This window comes from Nomascus leucogenys, chromosome 4, assembly GCF_006542625.1.
Source record: "Nomascus leucogenys isolate Asia chromosome 4, Asia_NLE_v1, whole genome shotgun sequence".
NCBI classification, from domain to species: Eukaryota; Metazoa; Chordata; class Mammalia; order Primates; family Hylobatidae; genus Nomascus; species Nomascus leucogenys.
Window position 1 is genome coordinate 85,210,368 of NC_044384.1, and position 23,529 is coordinate 85,233,896.

The 23,529-nt window shown below is 60.9% G+C and overlaps 3 protein-coding genes across 7 annotated transcripts; all 3 read left to right on the plus strand.

The window, feature by feature from the left end:
• The first annotated feature begins 285 nt into the window (after nucleotides 1-285).
• ZNRD2 (zinc ribbon domain containing 2) lies at nucleotides 286-2,358 on the plus strand. The gene is made up of 4 exons (XM_003274196.3): nucleotides 286-1,102; nucleotides 1,196-1,347; nucleotides 1,476-1,560; nucleotides 1,981-2,358. Exons 1-4 carry the CDS (start codon nucleotides 1,006-1,008, stop codon nucleotides 2,322-2,324), a joined length of 678 nt encoding a protein of 225 aa, XP_003274244.2. The 5' UTR covers nucleotides 286-1,005; the 3' UTR covers nucleotides 2,325-2,358.
• A 553-nt stretch (nucleotides 2,359-2,911) lies between these two features.
• On the plus strand, nucleotides 2,912-4,812 carry FAM89B (family with sequence similarity 89 member B). 2 transcript variants are annotated; one of them, XM_030811202.1, is made up of 2 exons: nucleotides 2,912-3,582; nucleotides 3,977-4,812. In XM_030811202.1, the coding sequence occupies exons 1-2, from the start codon at nucleotides 3,301-3,303 to the stop codon at nucleotides 4,148-4,150; spliced, it is 456 nt and encodes a 151-aa protein (XP_030667062.1). In that variant the 5' UTR covers nucleotides 2,912-3,300; the 3' UTR covers nucleotides 4,151-4,812. The 2 variants fall into 2 exon arrangements, with proteins under 2 accessions (XP_030667062.1, XP_003274055.3); XM_003274007.4 differs by having other exon boundaries at nucleotides 3,987-4,812.
• Nucleotides 4,813-6,658: 1,846 nt separating this feature from the next.
• Nucleotides 6,659-23,381, plus strand: EHBP1L1 (EH domain binding protein 1 like 1). 4 transcript variants are annotated; one of them, XM_030811203.1, is made up of 20 exons: nucleotides 6,660-7,028; nucleotides 9,700-9,757; nucleotides 9,963-10,058; nucleotides 10,561-10,614; nucleotides 10,706-10,884; nucleotides 10,962-11,104; nucleotides 11,553-11,588; nucleotides 11,683-11,751; nucleotides 11,836-11,998; nucleotides 12,166-14,392; nucleotides 14,868-15,025; nucleotides 15,113-15,161; nucleotides 15,587-16,219; nucleotides 20,388-20,457; nucleotides 20,573-20,628; nucleotides 20,724-20,847; nucleotides 21,131-21,230; nucleotides 22,531-22,604; nucleotides 22,707-22,821; nucleotides 22,934-23,381. In XM_030811203.1, exons 1-20 carry the CDS (start codon nucleotides 6,925-6,927, stop codon nucleotides 23,031-23,033), a joined length of 4,608 nt encoding a protein of 1,535 aa, XP_030667063.1. In that variant the 5' UTR covers nucleotides 6,660-6,924; the 3' UTR covers nucleotides 23,034-23,381. The 4 variants fall into 4 exon arrangements, with proteins under 4 accessions (XP_030667064.1, XP_030667066.1, XP_030667063.1 ...); XM_030811204.1 differs by lacking the exon at nucleotides 11,553-11,588 and having other exon boundaries at nucleotides 6,659-7,028; XM_030811205.1 differs by lacking the exon at nucleotides 12,166-14,392 and having other exon boundaries at nucleotides 11,836-11,876.
• The last annotated feature ends 148 nt before the right edge of the window (nucleotides 23,382-23,529 follow it).

Consider the following 23,529-nt stretch of genomic DNA (forward strand, 5'->3'; position numbering starts at 1 on the left):
CCCAGCACTTTGGGAGGCCGAGGCGGGCGGATCACGAGGTCAGGAGATCGAGACCATCCTGGCTAAGACGGCGAAACCCCGTCTCTACTAAAAATACAAAAAAAAATTAGCCGCGCGTGTTGGCGGGCGCCTGTAGTCCCAGCTACTTGGGAGGCTGAGGCAGGAGAATGGCGTGAACCCAGAAGGCGGAGCTTGCAGTGAGCCGAGATCGCGCCACTGCACTCCAGCCTGGGGGACAGAGCAAGACTCCGTCTCAAAAAAAAAAAAAAAAAAAAAAAGAAACTCACCGAAGAAGAGCCTAACGGTCGCAAGAGTATGTAGGAAGGCCCCAACCCGACCCGGCCCAGCACGCAGCACCCAAGGGCGGCTGGAAGCGCAATGCGCGTGCCCAGTACAGCGCTATTCAGTCCGCAGGCTTTTTGAGGATTTCAACTTCAAAGAACGGTCGGCTTCGGGGCGGACTTTGCTTCAGTCCCAGGCCTCGGGAGGCAGCGGGGAGGCAGACTGCGACACCGAGCATGCAGAAGGGGAGGGGTCTTGAAATTGGCGGAAAGCGAGAATGCTCCCCTCCTGGCCAGCCTTGCCGAGCGAAGTGAGAACTACTGAGGCCTGAGGAGGCTCCACGCGTGCGCAAAGGGCCACTCGCTGTGATTACTGGTGTGGCGACGGTTGTGATGACGCCGCTGCCCCGCCTCCGCCGAAAGGGAAACTCCAGGGGAGGCGGAGGCCAGCGGGGATTTCTGAAGCCAAGTGTTCCCCTTCATCCACGACGGACAGGAAGGGCGACCCCCTGAGGCCACTTCCAGTTCTTGCGACCGGAGCAGAGTTACCACGGAGACGCTCCTCCCGACGCCTCGCGCGTCGGAAGCTCCTGTTCCCTGGATTCCGGCTGACGGACGCGTTCCCCAGGCAGGTTCTCGGTAGCAGCCGACACGCCCCACTCCGGGCACAGCGAGGTCTGAGGACCACGCTAAGGCGTCATTTCCGCCCTGATCCGCGGCCGCTATGGAAGGGGCGGAGCCGCCGCGGAGGGCGCTCCGCTTGGACGTCACTTCCTGTGAGCCCGGCGGTGACAACGGCAACATGGCCCTGAACGGAGCTGGTGAGGACTTGGGCGGCAGGGGCTTGTGGCTGTGAGGTACGGGAGGCAGCCCGCTCCGGCAAGACCCCCAGTCCCTATGCCTCTCTTCCCCAGAAGTCGACGACTTCTCCTGGGAGCCCCCGACTGAGGCGGAGACGAAGGTGCTGCAGGCGCGACGGGAGCGGCAAGATCGCATCTCCCGGCTCATGGGCGACTATCTGCTGCGCGGTTACCGCATGCTGGGCGAGACGTGCGCGGACTGCGGGGTGAGGAGACTCGGGCGAGTGACCGGGGATGGGTCCGCGGGCCAGGCCACTCAGCGCTTCCTCGGCTCTCCCCTCTGGACCCCATTGCCGGCGTCTCATTCCGGCCCCATGTGCTTTTTGGTCCGTAGACGATCCTCCTTCAAGACAAACAGCGGAAAATCTACTGCGTGGCTTGTCAGGAACTCGACTCAGACGTGGATAAAGATAATCCCGGTGAGGGTAAAAAATAATCCGGGAGAGGGGCCGGATATGCTTAGCGGGGAAGCGTGGTTAAGTGGTGATACAGGCCCGAGAACAGTAGGCCTGAGAGGTGACAGTGGAGTCTCTGGGTGGGGTAGAGGTAAAATTATTTCTCCTTTAGGCTCTAAAGAGGACCCTTAACTCAGTAAGAGCACCAAGCACCTCCTGTGTGCCAGCCACTGCGGGAGAGTCTGAGCTCAATCAGGCCCAGTACTGATGGAGAATTGAAGCTAGGGCATAAATGTGATACCAAGTAGAAAGTGGATGAGTTGCCTTATAGAGGGACAGAGAAAACACCTCAAGCACAGAAAGAGCAGAGCAGAAAAGGAGATGGCTCAGGGCTGAGGTGGGCCAGGCATCCTGACCATTCCACCCACTTTCTCCTCTTTTTAGCTCTGAATGCCCAGGCTGCCCTCTCCCAAGCTCGGGAGCACCAGCTGGCCTCAGCCTCAGAGCTCCCCTTGGGCTCTCGACCTGCGCCCCAGCCCCCAGTACCTCGTCCGGAGCACTGTGAGGGAGCTGCAGCAGGACTCAAGGCAGCCCAGGGGCCACCTGCTCCTGCTGTGCCTCCAAATACAGATGTCATAGCCTGCACACAGACAGCCCTCTTGCAGAAGCTGACCTGGGCCTCTGCTGAACTGGGCTGTAGCACCTCCCTGGAGACTAGCATCCAGCTATGTGGCCTTATCCGCGCATGTGCGGAGGCCCTGCGCAGCCTGCAGCAGCTGCAGCACTAAGAGAAGCCCCTGAGAAAAACCCTCTAGAAAAACAGCTGTTCCTCTGTGTCGTTTGTTCTTTTCCTGGTTCCAAGTGTGCATGCCAGCCCCAGCTCCACTCACCTTTTTCCAACTTTTGGCCTCTCACCTCTCCACTCTCTGCTCTCTTTGACGCCCTGAGATGAGTTGAGCTTGTTTCTTCTCAGTTTCCCCAGTCAGGATGAGAGAGTAGGTAGAGGACTATGTGATGCCCCTTTTCTAAGGAAGACGCCATAGCCTTTTCAAAGGTAGCAGCCAGAGGAGTGGACCCTAGCCTTGTCTCTGGCAGCACCTCTGCAGCCTCTTCCGCCATCCAGTGTCCATTCCCCACCTGGAAGTGAGGTTTTGGGTTCCGATCCCCTTGATAGATTCCCTTCCTTCCCCTGAGCATCCTGACCCTATCAGCCTATCCCATCTCATGCCCACCCCAGGTACTCAGACACTGACAGGAATTTGTGGTGACCTCAGCGTCAGGTGGCACGTTAGGCACCAAGTGTGGACTTGCCAGTCTCCTGACTCCACTGTTAGATCATTTTCCTTGGGAGGGTAATGGGCAGAACACAGTGTGTGTGTGTGTCTGTGGGGAGGGGGGCGGGGCGGGGCGCGGCCGGGAGACGGGGTAGCAAAAAGAACCGTGAAGAAAACACGCCTGCCCCCTTCGGCCTTTTCCCCCCTCCGCCGCATTTTTCCATCTCCCCTTGAGTGAGTGGATGCCCCGTTGCCTTTTCTCAGCTTTGCGCGACGTGGTCCCACAGCCGTTGCCTTTTTAAGAGAGGCCCGGCCCATGCGGAGGGGGTGGGGCAGAGGCGGAGTCTGACGAGCTGGGGAAGGAACAAAGCGAGGCCTGCGGGCGGCGGCTGGGCTCCGGCGGGGCCGCGGGGTGCGGGGCTTGCGGGCGGCGGCCCGGGTGGAGCGTTGGAGGGAAGGAGGTGGCATCGCGTCCGCGCCGGCCGCGGCCATGAACGGGCTGCCCTCGGCAGAGGCGCCGGGCGGGGCGGGCTGCGCCTTGGCCGGGCTCCCACCGCTGCCGCGCGGCCTCAGCGGCCTCCTTAATGCGAGCGGGGGCTCGTGGCGGGAGCTGGAGCGCGTCTACAGCCAGCGCAGCCGCATCCACGACGAGCTGAGCCGCGCCGCCCGTGCCCCGGACGGGCCCCGCCACGCCGCCAACGCGGGACCCGCAGCCGGCCCGCGTCGTCCTGTCAACCTCGACTCAGCGCTGGCCGCGCTGCGCAAGGAGATGGTGAGTGGGTGGGCGCCGGGCCAGCTGGGCGGGGGGCTGACGCGGAACGCAGGGGACCGGGACAGGCGGCCTGGGTCTCAGAGGACTTGCAGGCACCAGTTGGGTTCCAAGGGTTATGGTAACAGTAATTAGTGATAGTTACCAATTATGGCAGTAGTTACCATATATTTTCAAATGTTTTGCTGATGTTACTTCATTTCATCCTGCTAAATGGATAACCCCATTTTTTGGGTGAGGGTCATGACTAAAGTTGCATAGCTTGCAGGTGGTGCCTGATGTCCACAAAAACTTTGTTTAGGAGGGTGCGGGGAAGATGGGCTGGGGCCCACTATTCCAGGGGGCAGGGCGGGGCTGGGCTGGGGTGGCCTGGACCCCAACTCCAGCCCACCCTCAGTTGTCTACAGGTGGGGCTTCGGCAGTTGGACATGTCCCTGTTGTGCCAGCTGTGGGGCCTGTACGAGTCAATCCAGGACTACAAACACCTGTGCCAAGACCTGAGCTTCTGCCAGGACCTGTCATCCTCCCTCCATTCGGACAGCTCCTACCCACCGGATGCGGGCCTGTCTGACGACGAGGAGCCTCCCGATGCCAGCCTGCCTCCTGACCCGCCACCCCTTACTGTGCCCCAGACGCACAATGCTCGTGACCAGTGGCTGCAGGATGCCTTCCACATCAGCCTCTGAAGAGCTGGGGGGCAGGGGGCATGCACTCATGCAAAAGGCTCAGAAACTCCCCCTGCGGCAAGCCCTCAGACTGCGGAGCCTGCGCCTTCCCCCATACCGCCTCACCTCACAGGAGGGCCAGGCATGTATTCCTCAGAGGCGAAACTGCCAAACCCTTTCTCCTGTGTTGGGTTGGCTGGCACTGGGGCGGGCACCTAGGGTACAGCCTCTGCCCGTGGCACTGGGCCTCCACTTCTTCCATGTGTGCACCCCCAGCTTGGCCAACCCTCAGCCTTGCGGTGGGGCCCGAAGCATCTTCCCTTCCGCTTGGCGTCTCTGGGATTGGGATGAGTGCCTGGCTCCCATATCCTCCTCACCTTTTGTTGCTATCGGCAGCTGCTGGCTCAGGGGCATCCCACCTCCGGGCTCTGGGTTCCTCTGCCCTGGAAGGGCTCCAGGACCCGTCCCAATACCGAGCCACGGCCAGGAGGGCCAAGGCCCCGTGCTGGATATTTAAATTTAGGGGCCGGTCTCCAGGGCGTGTAGATAAATAAAGACCCTCAGCGTCGTTGTGCTCTGCCTGGCTGGCTCTAGGGCGGGAAGACCGCGGTGTTTCTGGCAGGTGCGGCCCCGCGCTCTGTCGGCAGGTGGCGCCAAACACGTGCCCCCCCCCCCCCCCCCGCCAAGTGAAGGCCCTGCCGTCCCGCCTGGGCGGGGCTGGGGGCGCTCCCGGCTGGCGGATCCTGGCTCAGCCGTCGGGTGACTGCGGTCGAGTCACTTCCCTTCTCTCGCCCGCGACCTCCGAGTCCCCCTCCCCCTCCTCCCAGTTCGCTTCTGCCTTTCCCTGCCGGCCGGGAAGGAAGGAGAAGGAGCCGCCCACCTTGAGGAGGGAAACTTTCCACCCCGCGCGGGGCGGGGTTGAGGCGGCGCAGGAAATGGGTGGCCAGAGCCGGCGGAGCAAGGGGCCCCGGCGGGGGCGGGGGAGGCGCCTCCGGGAATGGCCTGGGAGCTCACGCCCCGCGGGTGGGAGGGAGGGGCGGCAGAGGCAGAGGGGAGCGAAGTCGCGGCACCTCAGGCCTTCCCGGATGCCAGGCATGAGACTCCGCAGCGGTGAAGGTTGATTAGGGTTCCAGGGACCCGTATTCCCCGCTCAGTCTATGAAGACCGCCGGCTTACCCCACAGCACTAGCTGTCTTTGCAGTTATCTGTGGAAGGTTTCTTCTTAGGAAACGGGGGACCCACACCGCTGGGACTGAGAACCAAACCCAGTTGTTAAGCCCACCGGAAGAAGCCAGCACGTTTGGAGACAGTGGGTACTCAGCCCCCCACACGCGCACACGACACCCCACAACCTCCTGAAAAGAGGCAAAGCCGCACACCGAGGTGTGCGGACGAACAGCACATCCCCGCCCCCTGCTGCAGCCACTTGCTTCCTGGAGATGCAGCCCAGATGGCAGTCCTGGCACTCAGACATCCCGTTAAACCAAGTAGCAGTCACGCACCGGGCTCCTGTCCATTCACACACCTTGCAGAGCAGCGGGAGGGAGCAAACTGACCTGTTGCCCCAGGGCAGCTGACACCTGCAGAGGCTCATTACCATGCAGGGCGGGTGGGTAGGCGATAAGGGCATTAATCTACGGGTTCACAGCTGCTAACGCCCCAGGCAGGCTTTCCTGGGGAGGGAGAGTAAACATAGACACAAAAATGACACGTTTTCCCCATCCATGATAGCGCATCCCATTTAATAAGGCACGGCAAAATCAGCCAGGCTTTCTGCTAAATGCCTTCTGAGGTTTATTCTCTCAGTGATTCCCTAAAAGGTGGAACTACAATTATCCCCATTTAATAGACGTTGAAACTGAGGCTCAGAGTGTTAGCGCTTTGCCCAAGGTCACACTTGGTTGGAAGTCAGTTGTGACTCTCCAGCTACTTGTCGGGGTTTGGGATTATCTTCCCACTTGACAGCAGAGTCAGGTTCTGAGGTTGGGCCACCGAGGTTAGTGACGCCTTCCTGCTCTGGTTAAGACGTGGGTGGCTGCACCTTGGAGTTGAGGAGAGCTGGTCCTCGCCCACATTCACAGGATGACTCTGAGCCAGTCCCTTCCCCTTCTGGGTCTCAGTTTTCCCAGTCCGTGAAAGGGGGCCAGCAGTACGTACCTCCCAGGGCTGCGGGCAGGAAGGAAGGCGCTCGCTAGGGTGGCACCAAGTTGCTGGTTGCCCTCTCTCCACGCAGTCTCTGTGCGCACCGAGTGGGCACTGCGGTCGGGCGACACCCCTTCCACGCCCCCCCCGCCCCCCCCCGCCCCCCGCTCCCCGGTCGCGGTCGCGGCGCGAGGCCCCGGAAGCCAGGTCGCCCCGCCCCCGCGCTCCTGCCCCGGCCCCCGCCCCGCGCCGGAGCCCCGCCCGCCTTCCGACGGGGGTGCGGCTCCAGGAAACGGCGCGCTCCCAGCTCCGCGCTCGGCCACCCGACGCGCCCCAGACGACCCCACCGACTAAGCCAGACCACCCGGCGGGCCCCAGCGGCGGCAGCGGAGAGCGCGGTCCCGGGTCGGAGCCTGGGACACCTCCGCACGGACGGGGCGGGCGGCGAGGACAGGCCATGGGGACCCGGGCCGGGCCAGCTGTGGCGGGCCAGCGGGAACCCCGGGCCTGAGAAGTGGGCGGCGGGGCGGCGGAGGCCATGACCTCGGTGTGGAAGCGCCTGCAGCGCGTGGGCAAGCGGGCGGCCAAGTTCCAGTTCGTGGCCTGTTACCACGAGCTGGTGTTGGAGTGCACCAAGAAATGGTGAGTGGGAGGGAGGTCGGGGGGTTCCCCCGAACTTGCTGGGACCTCATCCGGCCCTTTGAGCCTGAGAGGACTCTGCCCCCCAGCCCAATGACCAAATGGGCCCCCACCCCAGCTTAGGCCCTGGTTCCGTTCCCAGGCTTGGAGATTCAGAAGTGCCCTTGCAATTTGTGGGACCCCTGGAGTTGGGGGCGTGGGCAGCCTTCCCCGCGCGGGGGTCAGGACTTTCAGGCCTGAGGTTCTGCCTGTGTCCATTCCTTCCTCAGCTGCGGTCAGGGCTGGGGGAGGGAGGCCGCATGTCTTGTGCCAGAAAGATGGTTCAGGGTGGCATTGGAAAAGGGATCAAGTTTTGAGGTCTGCAGGTGGCTAGGGCTGGGGCAGGAACCTCCCTGACCTTACTTAGTCCAGCTATGAACAGAGATGTTGCCCCCTCCTCCCCTGCCATCTTGTTGAGCCAGAAGAACCCCTCCAACTCCCGCCTCTTCAGCCAGAGTACTGGGAGGCTGGAAACATCTCCACAATGTCCTTAAAAGGGGAAACTGAGTGCTGGGAGGATTGACGAGGGAGGCGGGCAGCAGCTTAAAGGGGCCTGAGGACCTAGGAGGTTGTGGGTCCGGGAGGAGAGGGTTGTGGAGGGCAAGGTGGCAGGGTGAGGGGTGATTCGCGAGAGGGTGCAGGCCCCAGCCCGGACTACCAACAGGCTCAGGGGCATCTCGTTCACATGCCGCCACCCATAGCTGCCCAGGCCCCTGCGTCACACCCTAAATATACGTGCTCGCTGGTGTCAGCTTCCCTTGGCTGGATTAGGGCACAGCTGTGGGGGCCTCACCCGCCAGGCGGGGCTAAATTTAGGCTCCCCAGGGGAAGGGCTGGGGCAGGAAGGGACCATGGGGTCCAGGGGGAGGGGAGTGAGCAGGAGGCTGGGGTACCTTGGGCAGCTGCCATATCCCTGGCCTTGCCCACACTGGGCCTGCCAGAGGGCCATTCATGTCTTTCAGCAGAGCCTGGGAGAGCTTGGGGCTGGCACTTGAACTCTGGCCTCTGGCTCCTGCTCCAGCATCCTTCGGGAGGCCAGGGAAACGCTGGGCACAGCAGGCTGAGGGTGCCGGTAGTGTCAACGCAGCTGAGTCACAGGCAGCTGTGGGTAGGGCCTCCTGGGCTGCTTAGCCTGGAGCCCAGGCCGGGAAGCTGCCCCTGCCCAGGTTGCAGCTTCCCAGGAGGGCGTGCCCAGCCTGAGTCAGGCTGCCCAGCCAAGCCCCGCCCTCCCTAGGCACCCCCTGTCCGCTTCCCCTTTCTGGGAAGGCCCCTTAGTTACCCTTGCTTTGCCATCGCCGGCAATTTGGGCTTGGGGAAGGGAACTTGGCTCCGGGCTGGAGGGCTCTAGGCTCAACCGCAAAAACTTGTTTGGCTCCAAACCTCTCTGGGCCTCAGCATCCTCAGGGTTAACAGAGAGTCACTTATCCTGGCTTGGCCCCTAGACGAACAGTGAGCTGGGCAAACCCCAGCATCACGAGAGGGTGCAGGCATGGGGCTGGGTACAGGCAAGGCAAGTTCACATGCCGCCCTCGGCCGGATTGTCCCCTCAAGCATCACTCCTCCTGGGCAGCAGTTGAACATCTAACCCAAAGGGGCCCTCTGCCCCCAGGCCCAGCCATGAGTCCACTCAGTGCCTGGGAATGGGCCCTGCACAGCCATCTCTGTCCTCTGGCTTTGCCTCTGCCTCTCCTCCATGTCTGACCAGGCACATGCTGTTCAGCTTAGATGTCACCCCCTGCAAGTCTTTTCTGATTGCCCTCCAGGCTCCACTGTCATCATCTCGCTGAAAGCTGATCCTCCTTGGGACCCCTGGGCCCAGCAAAGGGCTGGACATGGCAGGCGAGGGATGGCGGTGTTGGTTAACGACAAGCTGACCCTCTGCTGCCTCTCTGGCCTCACCCCCAACTCTCTGCCCCTCTCTCTGATGTCACCCTCCAGCCACAGACCCTTGGACTTGCCATTCCCTCTTTCTCCAGGTCGTCACACAGCCCATCCCCCTGCCACTCATCTCTGCCCAGACACCCAACCTCAAGGAGACCCCCAAGGGGTTCCCTCACATCACCCTGGAGTTCGCTTGTTAATTTATTGTCTTTCTTGACTGGTAGTCTGCCCCCACCTCCATTGTCCTCACAGGAAAGGTCTTGTCTCTCTTTTGCCCTCCTCTGTCCCCAAAACTGAGCTGGGTTTATGGTGGGCACTCCACAAACATCTTTGCGCGAAGGGACTTCTTTTATCCCTCATCTTTGTCTCTCCCTGTGTCGGAGTCTGCCTGTGTGCATGATGCTCACATGCGCATCTGTGTCTGGCATCTCTTGCCGGGTCCTTGTGTTTCTGTGTGTCTTGGTCTCTGTATGTGCCTGTCCCTGTCTCTCTTGCTGTCTTTCCTCATAGTCCCTGCCTGCCCACACTGTCTGGGCCTTTGCCCTTCTGCTCTGGCCCCACCCTGCCTTAGCAGCTCCACCCTGCACCCTGTGGCCCCAGATAAGGGGCTGCCCAGGCCCTCTCCTAGAGGAGGGGGAGGTGGGCAGAAGGAAGACCCTGAGGGAGCTGGGGGAGGAGGAAGAGGAGATGGGGAGGCAAGTGAGCCTAACCAAGCAGCCTGCTCCCTTTCTCCCTCCCTCTCCCCCTCCCCCAGGCAGCCAGATAAGCTGGTGGTGGTATGGACCCGTCGGAACCGACGCATCTGCTCCAAGGTGGGGAAGGATGGCAACTGGGGATCCAGGTTAGGGATGGGGGCCAGTGGGAGGCTGATGGGGGCTGATGGGGGAGTGGAGTAAGGTTCAAGCTCAGATCAGAATCCACAGAGGGGAGAGGAAGATGGTGTCAAGGTTGGCGATAGGGGGTGTGGGTGGGAGGGAAGAGTTAAGATGTGGGGAGGACTCAGATTGCCCCTTGTAGGCCCACAGCTGGCAGCCGGGCATCCAGAACCCATACCGGGGCACCGTGGTGTGGATGGTACCTGAGAATGTGGACATCTCTGTGACCCTCTACAGGGTGAGTCTCTAGCCCTCCAGCATGGATGGCAACGGGGCAGGCAATTGCAACACAGGCAGTCACCCGGGTCTCCTGGTAGGTTGTTCATCCAGATAGAAGAGGATGCGGGGGGTGAGGCCAAGAATTAGGGGGGCCTGCTCAGCATCACTGGCCCAGGAGGTCTCCTTGGAGGAGGCAGCATTTACCCAACACATGCAGCATGAGAGGCAGCTGGGACCAGAACCTGGGGTGCATCCCAGGAGGAGGTGGCAACCACCGCGCGCACCTGTAATCCCAGCTACTCGGGAGGCTGAGGCACGAGAATTGCTTGAACCTAGGAGGCAAAGGTTGCAGTGAGCCAAGATCGTACCCCTGCACTCCAGCCTCAACGACAGAGCAAGACTCCATCTCAAAAAAAAAAAAAAAAGCCACCACCACCAAGCACCTCTTAAGCCAGCACAGGCTCTGCTCCCTTTGCTGCTGCCCCAGCAGCATTGTACTCACCAGCACCCCTTCTTCCCAGGACCCCCACGTGGACCAGTATGAGGCTAAAGAGTGGACATTTATTATTGAAAATGTGAGTGTCTGGAGTGGGCTCAGGTCTGGAATCTTGGGGACCCTGGGACAGCACTGATGCCCCTTCTCCTGGTCTCTCCTCCGGCCCACAGGAGTCTAAGGGGCAGCGGAAGGTGCTGGCCACGGCTGAGGTGGACCTGGCCCGCCATGCAGGGCCCGTGCCTGCCCAAGTCCCACTGAGGCTGCGGCTGAAGCCGAAGTCAGTGAAGGTGGTGCAGGCTGAGCTGAGCCTCACTCTTTCGGGGGTGCTGCTACGGGAGGGCCGTGCCACGTGAGTGCCTACCTGCCCTCCTTGATCCTGGCCTGTGACCTCTGACCCCACCCTCACCTTTAACCTCTGCCCCCCAGGGACGATGACATGCAGAGTCTCGCAAGCCTCATGAGTGTGAAGCCTAGTGATGTGGGTAACTTGGATGACTTTGCTGAGAGTGATGAAGATGAGGCTCATGGCCCAGGAGCCCCCGAGGTCCGGGCTCGAGTCCCCCAGCCAGGTGGGCTCACAGCCTGCTGTGGATCGAGACTGCCAAGACCTGGGGAGGGAGGGTTACCCAGGCCACCAGCCACTTGCTGTGCCCGCCCTGTGATGGGAACTCATTACTGCCCAGGCAGTCCCAACCAACCCAGCAGCCTCAATCGTCCCAACCTGGCTGCTGGTCCCACGATAGCCTTGGTCTTCAGCTGAGTCCTGGAGAATGGGTTCCCAATGTCTCCCCGGGCTCCTGGGTCCTCTCCTCATCCCTGTGTGGTGCTTGCCAGGCCTGTACCTGACCCAGGACAGCTAGGTCAGAAGCCTGGCTCCTGATACCTCACCACCAGCCCTCCTGGGCCAGCTGGGGCCTCCTCATCCCTCCTTGCTGCTTGTCCAGGCTTTTTCTCTGTCCACTGTTGAGGTTCTCTCTCTCTTTCTCTCCACTTCTGTGGGCCTGTCTCTTCTCGCAGGCTGGGGCGGTGCCCTGAGGCCAGGGCGTTTCCCAGGTAGGCCCTGCACTGTAGTTGGGGGAGGGGGTCAGGCCTGCGGGGCCCTGCCCTGGGCTGACTCTGCCCTTCTCCCCTCTCCTACCACCCCCAGATCCCTCTCGAGAGCTGAAGACGCTTTGTGAGGAGGAGGAGGAAGGCCAAGGACGACCCCAGCAGGCAGGTGAGACCCAGGCTGGGGTTGGGGGTGGAGACTGGACCCCAGGTCACCGGGCCCAGGCCACAGTGTTCCCCTCTTTCTTCGCAGTTGCCAGCCCTTCTAATGCTGAGGATACCAGCCCAGCCCCTGTGAGTGCTCCTGCACCCCTGGCCAGAGCCTCCCAAGGCCAGGGGTCAGAACGAGCTACTGAAGCTGGGGGCCAGGTGGGCCCTGAGGCCCCAAGGCCCCCGGAAACCTCACCAGAGATGAGGTGAGCTTTGGAACCAACCCCACCCCCCATTGCCCCCTGATAGGTGCTACAGTCCTCACCCCCACCAACCTGCCTCTCCAGGGCCCCAACAGTCTGAAGGGTGGGGGATGGTGCTGAGAGTTGGGGCCAAAGCAGCCCCCCAACTCCCCCTCCTGCTCTCTTCTCAGGTCTTCAAGGCAGCCAGGCCAGGACACGGCCCCCACCCCAGCCCCTCGGCTCCGGAAAGGCTCTGATGCCCTCCGGCCCCCAGTCCCCCAAGGGGAAGATGAGGTCCCCAAAACCTCAGGGGCTCCTCCAGCAGGATTGGGCTCTGCTAGGGAGACCCAGGCCCAGGCATGCCCTCAGGAAGGGACAGAAGCCCATGGAGCTAGGCTGGGTGCGAGCATTGAGGATAAAGGCTCTGGAGACCCTTTTGGAAGGCAGAGATTCAAGGCTGAAGAGATGGACACTGAGGACAGGCCAGAGGCCAGTGGGGTGGACACTGAGCCCGGGTCAGGAGGCAGAGAGGCAAACACTAGGAGGTCAGGAGTCAAAGCTGGGGAGGCTGAAGAGAGTTCAGCAGTTTGTCAAGTGGATGCTGAGCAGAGGTCAAAGGTGAGACATGTGGACACTCAGGGACCAGAGGCGACAGGGGTGATGCCTGAGGCAAGATGCAGGGGGACCCCTGAGGCTCCTCCAAGGGGCTCTCAAGGGAGGCTGGGAGTCAGGACCAGGGATGAGGCTCCCGCAGGCCTGAGCCTGCCCCCAGCGGAGCCTGCAGGGCACTCTGGGCAACTTGGTGACCTCAAGGGGGCCAGGGCTGCTGCAGGCCAGGAGAGAGAGGGTGCAGAAGTGAGGGGCGGAGCCCCTGGTATTGAGGGGACAGGCTTGGAGCAGGGCCCCTCTGTTGGAGCAATAAGCACCAGTCCCCAGGTGAGCAGCTGGCACAGGGCCCTGTTATCAACTGCCCAGGGGGCAATATCCAGGGGTCTGGGAGGCTGGGAGGCAGAAGCTGGGGGTTCAGGGGTCCTGGAAACAGAGACTGAGGTGGTAGGGTTGGAGGTACTGGGAACCCAGGAGAAACAAGTTGAGGGGTCAGGGTTCCCAGAGACTAGGACACTAGAAATTGAGATATTGGGGGCCTTGGAGACAGAAGCAGCAAGATCAAGGGTCCTGGAGTCGGAGGTTGCTGGGACAGCACAGTGTGAGGGACTGGAGACCCAGGAAACAGAGGCGGGGGTCATAGAGACCCCAGGGACAGAGACTGAGGTATTGGGGGCCCAGAAAACAGAAGATGGGGGTTCAGGAGTTTTGCGGACAAGAACTACGATAGCAGAGACTGAGGTACTGGGGACTCAGGAGATATCTGGGGATTTGGGGCCACTGAAGATAGAAGATACAATAGAATCTGAGATGCTGAGGACCCAGGAGACAGAGGTGGAAGCTTCTAGGGTACCACAGTCAGAGGCTGAGGGGACAGAGGCTAAAATATTAGGGACTCAGGAGATAACAGCTAGGGATTCAGGGGTCCCAGAAATAGAAGCTGAGATAGCAGAGTCTGACATATTGGTAGCCCAGGAGATAGAGGCGGGGCTTTTGGGGGTTCCGGGAATAGAGACTGGGGCAGCAGAAGGTGTGATATTGGGGACCCAAGAGATAGCATCTAGGGATTCAAGGGTCCCAGGGATAGAGGCTGATATAACAGGGATCCAGGTGAAAGAGGTTGGGGGTTCAGAGGTTCCAGAGATAGAGACTGGGACAGCAGAAACTGAGATATTGGGGACCCAAGTGATAGCATCTAGGAGTTCACGGGTCCCAGGGCTAGAATCTGAGGTAGCTGGGGCCCAGGAGACAGAGGTGGGGGGTTCAGGGATCTCAGGGCCAGAGGCTGGAATGGCAGAGGCCCGAGTACTGATGACACGAAAGACAGAAATTATAGTTCCAGAGGCTGAGAAGGAAGAGACTCAGACTTCGGGGGTCCAGGAAGCAGAGACTGGAGTTGGGAGTGCTCTCAAATATGAGGCTTTAAGGGCCCCAGTCACTCAGCCAAGAGTTTTAGGATCCCAGGAAGCAAAAGCAGAGATTTCAGGAGTACAAGGGTCAGAGACTCAAGTTCTGAGAGTCCAGGAGGCAGAGGCTGGGGTTTGGGGGATGTCAGAGGGCAAATCTTGGGCTTGGGGGGCCCAGGAAGCAGAGATGAAGGTTTTACAGTCTCCGGAGAACAAATCTGGTACTTTTAAGGCCCAGGAAGCGGAGGCTGGGGTCTTGGGAAATGAGAAGGGGAAAGAAGCTGAGGGAAGCCTCACAGAGGCCAGCCTGCCTGAAGCACAGGTGGCCAGTGGGGCAGCGGCTGGGGCGCCCAGGGCCTCTTCCCCAGAGAAGGCTGAAGAGGACAGGAGGCTGCCGGGCAGCCAGGTAGGGATGGGGGCCGCCGAGGGCCCAGTCTGCTGCTTCCCACTAACCTGGGGCTGAGCGAACGGCGGCTCTGCATGGACCCACCTGGTGGAATGGGATCGGGTGGGGTGGGGGGCTCAGCTTGAAGGAGCCCGCTCATCCCCTCCTCTCTCAGGATGCCCTGGCTCTCTTACCCCATCTTCCCTGGGCCACATGGAGCTGGACACCTCTAAGCTGATTTTCTGGGCTGACTGTGAGGTGTGGCTGCTGGTGACCTCTGATCTTGTCTGGGGGCCACTGACCTTTTAGGTGACCTTGGCAGATAACTCTGGATCTGGAAACCCTTTTACCTGGCCCCAAGGCTCTGGCCAGTGGTCTCTGGTGACCCCTGCAAGCTCAGAGATGGGGCTGTTTTGTGCCAAGCATGAGCTTCCCCAAGAGGCAGAGGGCACAGATCCCATTTATACATTCCCTAAGCCCACCCCTATGTCCCCAGGCACCACCTGCCCTGGTCAGCTCCAGCCAGTCCCTGCTGGAGTGGTGCCAGGAAGTCACCGCTGGCTACCGTGGCGTCTGCATCACCAACTTCACCACATCCTGGCGCAATGGCTTGGCCTTCTGTGCAATCCTGCACCGATTCTACCCAGACAAGATGTGAGCTGCCAGAGGGGTGGGAACGAAGGGGGGAGCCATCAGGGAGGGCACTGTGGACCCAGCCTCTGACCAGCACTCTCTCTGCAGTGACTATGCCTCCCTAGACCCGCTCAACATCAAGCAGAACAACAAGCAGGTGAGATGGGGTCGGGGGACTGCCTGGAGGGAAGGAGGGTCTGGAGAGCCAGGCTTTCAGTCTCAGATTTGGAGAAAGTGGACTGCCGGGCCCAGCAGTGGCTTCTGGAAGTTCTGCCACTTTTTACCCCTTTGGTCATTAAATTGTTTGTTTTCCTTATTTTCGTTTGTTTGTTTTAAAGCGTTTTTCCTCCCTTAGATGGTTTTTCCAAAACCACCCTTAGGTAACGGGGTGGACCGTGTGCCGTTTCTAAGCAACGCGAGGGCGGGCCCAGTTGCTGGATTTCCCTCACTAGGAGGGGGCGGTGTTGCTAGGCAAAACCCGGGGTGCCAATCCCGGGGACCCCCTCCGCGGAGCGGCACCGCAGCGTTGCCGGGTGTCGCGGGCCACCGCTGCCGCTGACCCCGAGTGCACCCTTCCCCTAGGCCTTCGATGGCTTCGCGGCTCTGGGCGTGTCGCGGCTGCTGGAGCCCGCGGACATGGTGCTGCTGTCGGTGCCCGACAAGCTTATCGTCATGACGTACCTGTGCCAGATCCGCGCCTTCTGCACCGGGCAGGAGCTGCAGCTGGTACAGCTGGAGGGCGGCGGCGGCGCCGGCACGTACCGCGTGGGCAGCGCCCAGCCCAGCCCGCCCGACGACCTGGACGCCGGAGGCCTGGCGCAGCGGCTGCGCGGTCACGGGGCCGAGGGGCCCCAGGAGCCCAAGGAGGCCGCGGACCGCGCGGACGGGGCGGCCCCGGGGGCGGCCTCCAGGAATGCGGACGCGGGCCGCGCCTCCAAGGACGGCGGGGCCGAGGCCCCCCGAGAGGCGCGACCCGCGGAGGTCCCGGCCGAGGGGCTGGTGAACGGGGCGGGGGCGCCGGGCGGCGGCGGCGTGAGGCTGCGGCGACCCTCGGTCAACGGGGAGCCCGGGCCGGTGCCCCCGCCCCGCGCGCACGGCTCCTTCTCCCACGTGCGCGACGCCGACCTGCTCAAGAAGAGGCGCTCGCGGCTGCGGAACAGCAGCTCCTTCTCGGTGGACGATGCGGACGCGGGAGCCGCGGGGGCTGCGGCTGCAGTGAGTGTCAGGGCTCCTTTCTTCCCCCGCCGCAGCGCGGGTCCCGGGAAGCTGGGCAGAGAATGGGCGAGTTCCCAGGGGTCCCAAGGACTGAGCTGGCGCGAGGGTGATGGTTTCAGAGTGGCGGGGCTCGGCTGGACCCGGAGGGGCTTTCAGATCAGAGGGACCCTGGTGCTGTGGAAGAGTCCTCTGGGGTGGTAGTGAGCTCCCCGTTAGGGGACGCATTTGAGCAAAGGCCCGCCAGGCAGGGTCCCCGGCTTTGCGGCCAGCCTGGGATAAGTGCTGAGGGTTTTTAGTGCTTGGCACTTGGTGTGGGAATCATAGGCCGCAGTAGGAAGTTCCCGGAGGATCCACGTTCCTGGCACTCTGCCCAGTGCTTGGTAGGCTGGAAGGTGGGTTTGGGCATTTCTTTCCCTGCAGGTGGCTCATCGTCAATCAGCCGCCACCCTGCCCCATAAGCTGGGTGCAGACTATCTGTACTCAAGGAGGATTCTCCAAGGCCTCCCAGCCCCAGGACTCTGGCGTGCATCTTTAACCCCAGATGCTGGAGACCAGTCTCCTCTTTTCTTACAATGGAAGGTTGGAGATGTGAGATCGTGAGGGCCGGTGTCCCTGCTGTCATCCCCTATGGGTTGTAGGTCATCTCCTAGAGTGTCATGACACTGTGCTGAAGGGGACATGGTCCCAGAAAGAGCAGGGATTTGCTCAGTGACCCACAGCTGCTGGAGTCCAGGACACGGGCTTTCCAGCTGGGGTCCCAGCACTGCCCCATCCTGCCTGTCAAACAAGGGGCAGCTCTGCCAGGCTGCTGCAAACCTTCAACTGTCCAGGAATGACCCCTGCATTTGAAGGAAAGGAGTGAATTCACTGGGAAAGCCTTTCTGGAAGAAGCCACCATTTGAGCTAGGTTGATAAGATGGCCAGGCTCTTCCCAGGTGAAAAATGAGTGGGGTTCTCAAATGGTGGGACCTGCATTAGCAAAAATGTGGCAGCAGCAAAGTTCAGGTCTCGTTTAGGGAACTGCCAGCCATCTCCTGGAAGGTCCATAAGTGGCAATGAGGCCAGGCTGAGAGCAGGAGTCCTGGGTGTAGGGTCAGAGGCACCACGTTGAGCCTGTGAGTGAGAGACAGAGGGCATGGGTGATGCCCACCTGTAGGAGATGTGATACACAGGAGTCAAGAGGATGAGGCCAGCTTTGGCCCATCTGTTGGCCTCATTAATGTGTGTCAGTGGCTCTTTAAATCTTAAAGGGGAGGTGCTAACCTATGCCCCTCTGGGCCCAAGTTCCAGCATCTGTCTTTCCAAGTCAGGCCTTCCCCCAGCTCTTGTCTCACAGGAGATATCTGACCCATGGGGCTGGAGGGGACTCCTCATTGGCCACCCCCATCCCTCATGCCCATTGTGTGCAGTGGGAGGTGGTCTGGCCTGGCCTGGCCCTTGGGAGCTCCCAAAGTCCTGGTCTTCCTGGAGGAGGGGTCAGGCATGAGGGTACTGAAAGAGGAATTTGAGGCCAGGCACCGTGGCTCATACCTGTTGTAATCCCAGCACTTTGGGAGGCAGAGGTGGGCTGATCACGAGGTTAGGAGATCGAGACCATCCTGGCCAACATGGTGAAACCCTGTCTCTATTAAAATACAAAAAATTAGCTGGGCATGGTGGTACAGGCCTGTAGTCCCAGCTACTCGGGAGGCTGAGGCAGGGGAATTGTTTGAACCCCAGAGGCGGAGCTCTCAGTGAGCCGAGATCGTGCCACTGCACTCCAGCCTGGCGACAGAGCAAGACTCCATCTCAAAAAAAAAAAAAGAGGAATTTGAGTTAGACATGAGGAAGCACTGGAATTCCCACGAGGCCTGGCACGAGGAAGCTTCGCTGTTGCTGAGGCTGGATTTCTCCACTCTCCTGCCTCTGCCTGTCCGGACAGCTCAGCACTCTCTATGTGCCTGGCCTGCCCATGGACTCTTAGAGTGTGTATGAAAGCCTTTTGCAAGGTGGTATTGAGGCCCCCTGCAAGTTGCTATTAAAAAAAGGGAGCTGTGTATATCCCTAGATTCCTTTCTAGAAGCCCTGCAGCTCCCAGGTCACATAGGGCTGGGCTTTCTCCCATTTTACATACAAGGACACAAACAGAGGCCCCATGGGTGTGACTGGCCCTGAGGCACACAGCAAGTTGGTGGCCAAGCTTGGGAACAAACTTCTGGGTTAGACAACCCTGGGCCCTAGACCAGACCCTTTAGGAGCCTCATCTCTGACCCTCAGTTTCCTCATCTGTAAAGTGGGGAGGGTCATGGTCCCTGCCTCACAGGGCTGTTGGGAGGATTCAGTGAGTCAATGCACATAAAGTGCTTTAAGTGCCTGGCACAGAAACACTTGGTAGATATTAGCTGCTGTTATTAGTCAATGTACCCTGACTATATTTTCTGGGCCCAGCTCTGTATAAGGGGGAGACATGGGAAACCAGCAGCTGTGACAGGGTGAGTGGGGGTTGGAGCTGTGATGGGGGAGGCCATGAGAGCAGCATCTGCCCAGCCTGGGGATCAGAGGAGGCTTCTGGAGACATGGAAGTCAGGGAGGGAGGCGGGAAGAGTGCAGGAGCCCCGGCAGGGGGGTCTCTGGAGGAAGTAGGGCTGGGCTGGGTTATGGAGGTCACATTGGTACCAGGCACCCCAAGATGGAGGCTGACTCTAGGCTGAGAAAGCTATTTTGGGAACTGAAAGTCGGTCACTGTGGCCAGGGGGCGGTGTCTAGGCATGGCTCAGGGTGGTAGGAACATTGAGGCTGGGGCCGCCTGAGGCTTTGGCATGAGGCTGGGGGGCTGAGGAGAGATGTGAAACAGTTACACCGGGGGTGAAGGTGTCAGAGAGGCCTCTCAGTTTCAGCTTGAGTCAGCAGGCAGGCCATGGTGGTGGCTGGTGGGGAAGCCACCACTGCCCCAGGCCAGAGAGGATGGCCTCTGAGCCAGGGATGTTCAGGGCTGCCTCTCAGAGAGGTACAGGTGGGATGGACACGGGCGGCTCAACCACTGTACCTGCCCCATGACCCCGACACAGGTCAGATGACCCGGATATGGGGGGCCAGGGCAGGAGCAGTTGAGGGGCCAGGCTGTCAGCTGAGCGGAAAGTTGGGGACCCCCAGGGCTGACAATCCCAGCAAGTCACTAGGGGCGGGCAGGCACATGGGGTCAGCCTTGCCCTTCCAGGCTAAAATTCAGAGATCCAGCCAGCCTGGCTTGTCCTGTATGTGTGAGCGTGCAGCAGCTGCTCCTGGGTGTGGGAACTGAAAAGGCAACAGGGCACCCCCTTTTGGCCAGGAGGTGGAGGTGCTGGCTCAGGAGGGTCCAGGTCTGGGGAGCCCTGGGGACAGAAGGGGAGGGAGCCTGGGTGGGGCCTCTGCAGGAGGCAGGGCTGGGCTGGGTCACACAGATGGGGCCATATGGGGCAGTGCAACGGTCACTGCATGGGGCCCTGGCCATGATGGAGAAGCCAGCACTAGGTGACAGAAGTCAGAGGTGGCCTGAGGGAGTTCCACGGAGGAGAAGTCGAGGCCGGGAGTGGTGGGTCACACCTGTAATCCCAGCACTTTGGGAGGCCAAAGCAGGCAGATCACCTGAGGTCAGGAGTTCGAGACCAGCCTGGCTAACATGTTGAAACCCCGTCTCTACTAAAAATACAAAAATTAGCTGGGCGTGGTGGCGGGTGGCTACTTGGGAGGCTGAGGCAGGAGAATCACCTGAACCAGGAGGTGGAGGTTGCAGTGAGCCATGATCCTGCCACTGCACCCCAGCCAGGGCAACAGAGCGAGACTCCATCTCAAAAAAAAAAGAGTAGGGAGGAGAGGCCTGGGCTGGGCCCTTCACAGGCTCTCATCCTGTGAGGCCGGAGCTCAGCCCAGCCCCAGGAGGGGAATTGGGAGGCTCGGACCCTGGGCGTGGATGGGCCCAGGGCCATAGGGCCAGGAAGGCTACAGGCCATGGCCTTTGCTTGAGGAGGCATTTTCCTTGGAAGGAGGTGGGCCCAGGGGTTCTGTGCATGTAGGACTAGAGGAGGGGCAGGGGCAGGCAGGGGCTGGGGTCAAGGACCCCTCTTCCTCTCTGTGTGAGTGGTTCTGGCTGGCCCCAGGCCCAGGCTGGCGGGAAACCCCTCCCAGCCCTCACCGGCCCCTTCTTCCACAGGAAGGCCAGGCCCCTGACCCCAGCCCTGCCCCGGGCCCACCCACAGCTGCAGCCTCTCAACAGCCCCCTGGTGAGTAGCAGGAGTGGTGACCATCTCAGTTCAGGCTGCTCACAAAGCCTGGACTGGGGACTTCCTGGGGGGGGGTGGTGGTTAGGGGGTGCCTTATCATCATCTCTGTCTGCAGGTGGGAGTCCCCCGTCAGAGGAGCCACCCCCAAGCCCAGGGGAGGAGGCTGGGCTGGTAAGGAGGGCTAAGTGGGAGGAGCTGATGGGTGAGCATCTCCTATTCAGAGCCTGGGCTGAGTCCACCCTGTTCTCTGCCTTTTCCATCCCCAGCAACGGTTCCAGGACACAAGTCAGTATGTGTGTGCAGAGCTGCAGGCCCTGGAACAGGAGCAGAGGCAGATAGATGGGCGGGCAGCTGAGGTGGAGACGCAGCTGAGGAGCCTCATGGAGTCAGGTGGGGCATACATCTGGGGGTGCCTTCCCCAACACATGCCACTAGGTCTGTCCGGCCCTGCAGCTGTTCCTGACCTTGGGAGGAGCTGAGAGGAGGCACGGCTGGCGTCAGCGTTCCCATTTTACAGCCAGGCATGCTGAGGCCCTGAAGTGGCTTCCTCGAGGCACACAGTTCTGGCTTCTGGGATGTCATAAGGGAGCAAACCCCTCCCCCAACCCCCAGGTGCCCTACCCTGACACCGGGGGCAGGGGGCAGGCCTGGTGACTGTCCCTGTCCAATGCAGGTGCCAACAAGCTGCAGGAGGAGGTGCTGATCCAGGAGTGGTTCACCCTGGTCAACAAGAAGAATGCTCTCATCCGGAGGCAGGACCAGCTGCAGCTGCTGTGAGTGCTGGCCCCGGGCTAGGAGAGCAGAGGGACTCTTAGCTACTTTGGTTAGGGTTCTTCACTACTTTCTTCTTCCTACAGAGATCTTTTTGACAAATGATTCCTCTTCCATCTTACTGTTTTTGTCCTAACCAAATTGCTGTTTAAAGTGTAAAACTGGCCAGGCACGGTGGCTCATGCCTGTAATCCCAGCACTTGGGGAGGCCGAGGCAGGCGGATCACCTAAGGTCAGGCGTTCAAGACCAGCCAACATGGTGAAACTCCATCTCTACTAAAAATACAAAAATTAGCCAAGTATGGTGGCACGCGTCTGTAATCCCAGCAACTTGGAAGGCTGAGGCAGGAGAATCACTTGAACCCGGGAGGCAGAGGTTGCAGTGAGCCGAGATCAGACATTCATTACACTCTAGTCTGGGCAACAGAGCGAGACTCTTGTCTCAAAAAATAAAAATTAAAACAAAATTAAGGGTAAAACTCTTAAATTGGAATTATTTTTACTAATAAGAAAACCGGCTGGGTGCGGTGGCTCACGCCTGTAATCCCAGCACTTTGGGAGGCCGAGGCGGGCAGATCACAAGGTCAGGAGATTGAGACCATCCTGGCTAACACAGTGAAACCCCGTCTCTACTAAAAATACAAAACATTAGCCGGGCGTGGTGGCAGGCGCCTGTAGTTCCAGCTTCTGGGAAGGCTGAGGCAGGAGAATCGCTTGAACCCTCCCAGGGTTGAGAGATTGCAGTGAGCCGAGATCGCGCACTCCAGCCTGGGTAACAGAGGGAGACTCCGACTCAAAAAAAAAAAAAGAAAACAGAAAACTGAGGCCCAGGAAGGTGAGGGCTGAATTCCCCAGTGTCACCCTGTTCCTTTACAGTAAGGAAAACAGAAGCCCAGAGAGATCTGATCTGGTTCCCATGTGGGGTCCGAAGCCACTCTGCGGCCATTGCCTTTGTCATCCTGCCGGGTGGAGACAGCTTTGTCTCCCTTTTGCGTTTGGGATCATTTTTCAGAATAACTGTAGCCAGTGCTTCCTGTTTATGAGGACTGTTCATCCAAATAATCCTTCGGGGGTCCTTCTGGGGTGTGTGTGGGAGGGGCAACACAAACACCCAGCAATTGGAGAAAACAGAAGAAAAGAGATAATGTGGTCTGGAGACTGGAGGATAGCGCTGCGGTCAGCCCTGCCCTGGGGGAACTGCTGGGGAGGTGGGATGGGGTCAGGGAGTGGCCAGAGCCCTGGGCACTCTCTCCCTACGCCCCTTTTCCTGACCTGCCGCCACCCCCGCCCCCAACCTTCCAGCATCGAGGAGCAGGACTTGGAGCGAAGGTTCGAGTTGCTGAGCCGCGAGCTGCGGGCCATGCTGGCCATCGAAGGTGGGACATGGGCTCAGTGGGCGGGAGGCAGGACAGAGCCAGGGTGGAGGCGGCACAGCGCTGGGCCCGCGCCTCCTGACGCTTAGCCGCTTCGACCCTCAGACTGGCAGAAAACGTCCGCTCAGCAGCACCGAGAGCAGCTCCTACTGGAGGAGCTAGTATCGCTGGTGAACCAGCGCGACGAGCTAGTCCGGGACCTGGACCACAAGGAGCGGATGTGAGTGGCGCTGGGCGGCGCTGGGAGTTGGGAGGGTCCGGGACGGGCTCCCGCAGAGGGCTGGGTGTGGACCCCGCCCAACGGCGCGCTGACTCGAACCCGTTCCCCCCAGCGCCCTGGAGGAGGACGAGCGCCTGGAGCGCGGCCTGGAACAGCGGCGCCGCAAGCTGAGCCGGCAGTTGAGCCGGCGGGAACGCTGCGTGCTGAGTTGAGGCCGCCGGCCCGAGTGGCCCGTAACTTCTCGCGCCTCCGGCGTCTGCCGCAGCCCCGGGCCTGCGCTGCGGAGGATCCGGCCGTCCCGGAGGCCGCGCGCGTGTCCGCTAGGGGCCGCCGGCGCCCTTCCGAGTACGGGGCAGGGCGGATCCCCGACCCCACGGGCGGAGCGGCCGCTGTATTTATTTGTCACCGAGGATGTGTGCGCGCTCGCGGCGGGTGCGGGGTCCTCCCCGACGGCACTGCCGGGCCGGCGGCCTCGGGGAAAGGGATGCCTGGGCACTGCCGCCCCGCGCCGGCTTGCCCTCCTGTTCTCCAGAGCAATAAAGTTGGACGAGGCTACCCCAGCGCCGGCCTTTTCTTCGCTCCACCTGGGCTCTGAATAGGCGGAGGAGAGTGGGCCGAGGCTGAGGAGAGCGGCTCTGCCATCCTAAGCCGGGCGGTGTGGCTTCGAGGTTCCCAGGGCCAGCGGAGGCTGGACCTCGGCCTTCCTGG

Coding starts and splice junctions, on each gene's coding strand:
- ZNRD2 (XM_003274196.3), top strand. CDS start 1,006: ATGGAAGGGGCGGAGCCGCCGCGGAGGGCGCTCCGCTTGGACGTCACT. Junction 1,103..1,195: donor CATGGCCCTGAACGGAGCTG/GTGAGGACTTGG, acceptor TCTCTTCCCCAG/AAGTCGACGACTTCTCCTGG. Junction 1,348..1,475: donor AGACGTGCGCGGACTGCGGG/GTGAGGAGACTC, acceptor TTTGGTCCGTAG/ACGATCCTCCTTCAAGACAA.
- FAM89B (XM_003274007.4), top strand. CDS start 3,301: ATGAACGGGCTGCCCTCGGCAGAGGCGCCGGGCGGGGCGGGCTGCGCC. Junction 3,583..3,986: donor CCGCGCTGCGCAAGGAGATG/GTGAGTGGGTGG, acceptor AGTTGTCTACAG/GTGGGGCTTCGGCAGTTGGA.
- EHBP1L1 (XM_030811203.1), top strand. CDS start 6,925: ATGACCTCGGTGTGGAAGCGCCTGCAGCGCGTGGGCAAGCGGGCGGCC. Junction 11,999..12,165: donor GAAACCTCACCAGAGATGAG/GTGAGCTTTGGA, acceptor CTCTCTTCTCAG/GTCTTCAAGGCAGCCAGGCC. Junction 15,162..15,586: donor TCAAGCAGAACAACAAGCAG/GTGAGATGGGGT, acceptor CCCTTCCCCTAG/GCCTTCGATGGCTTCGCGGC.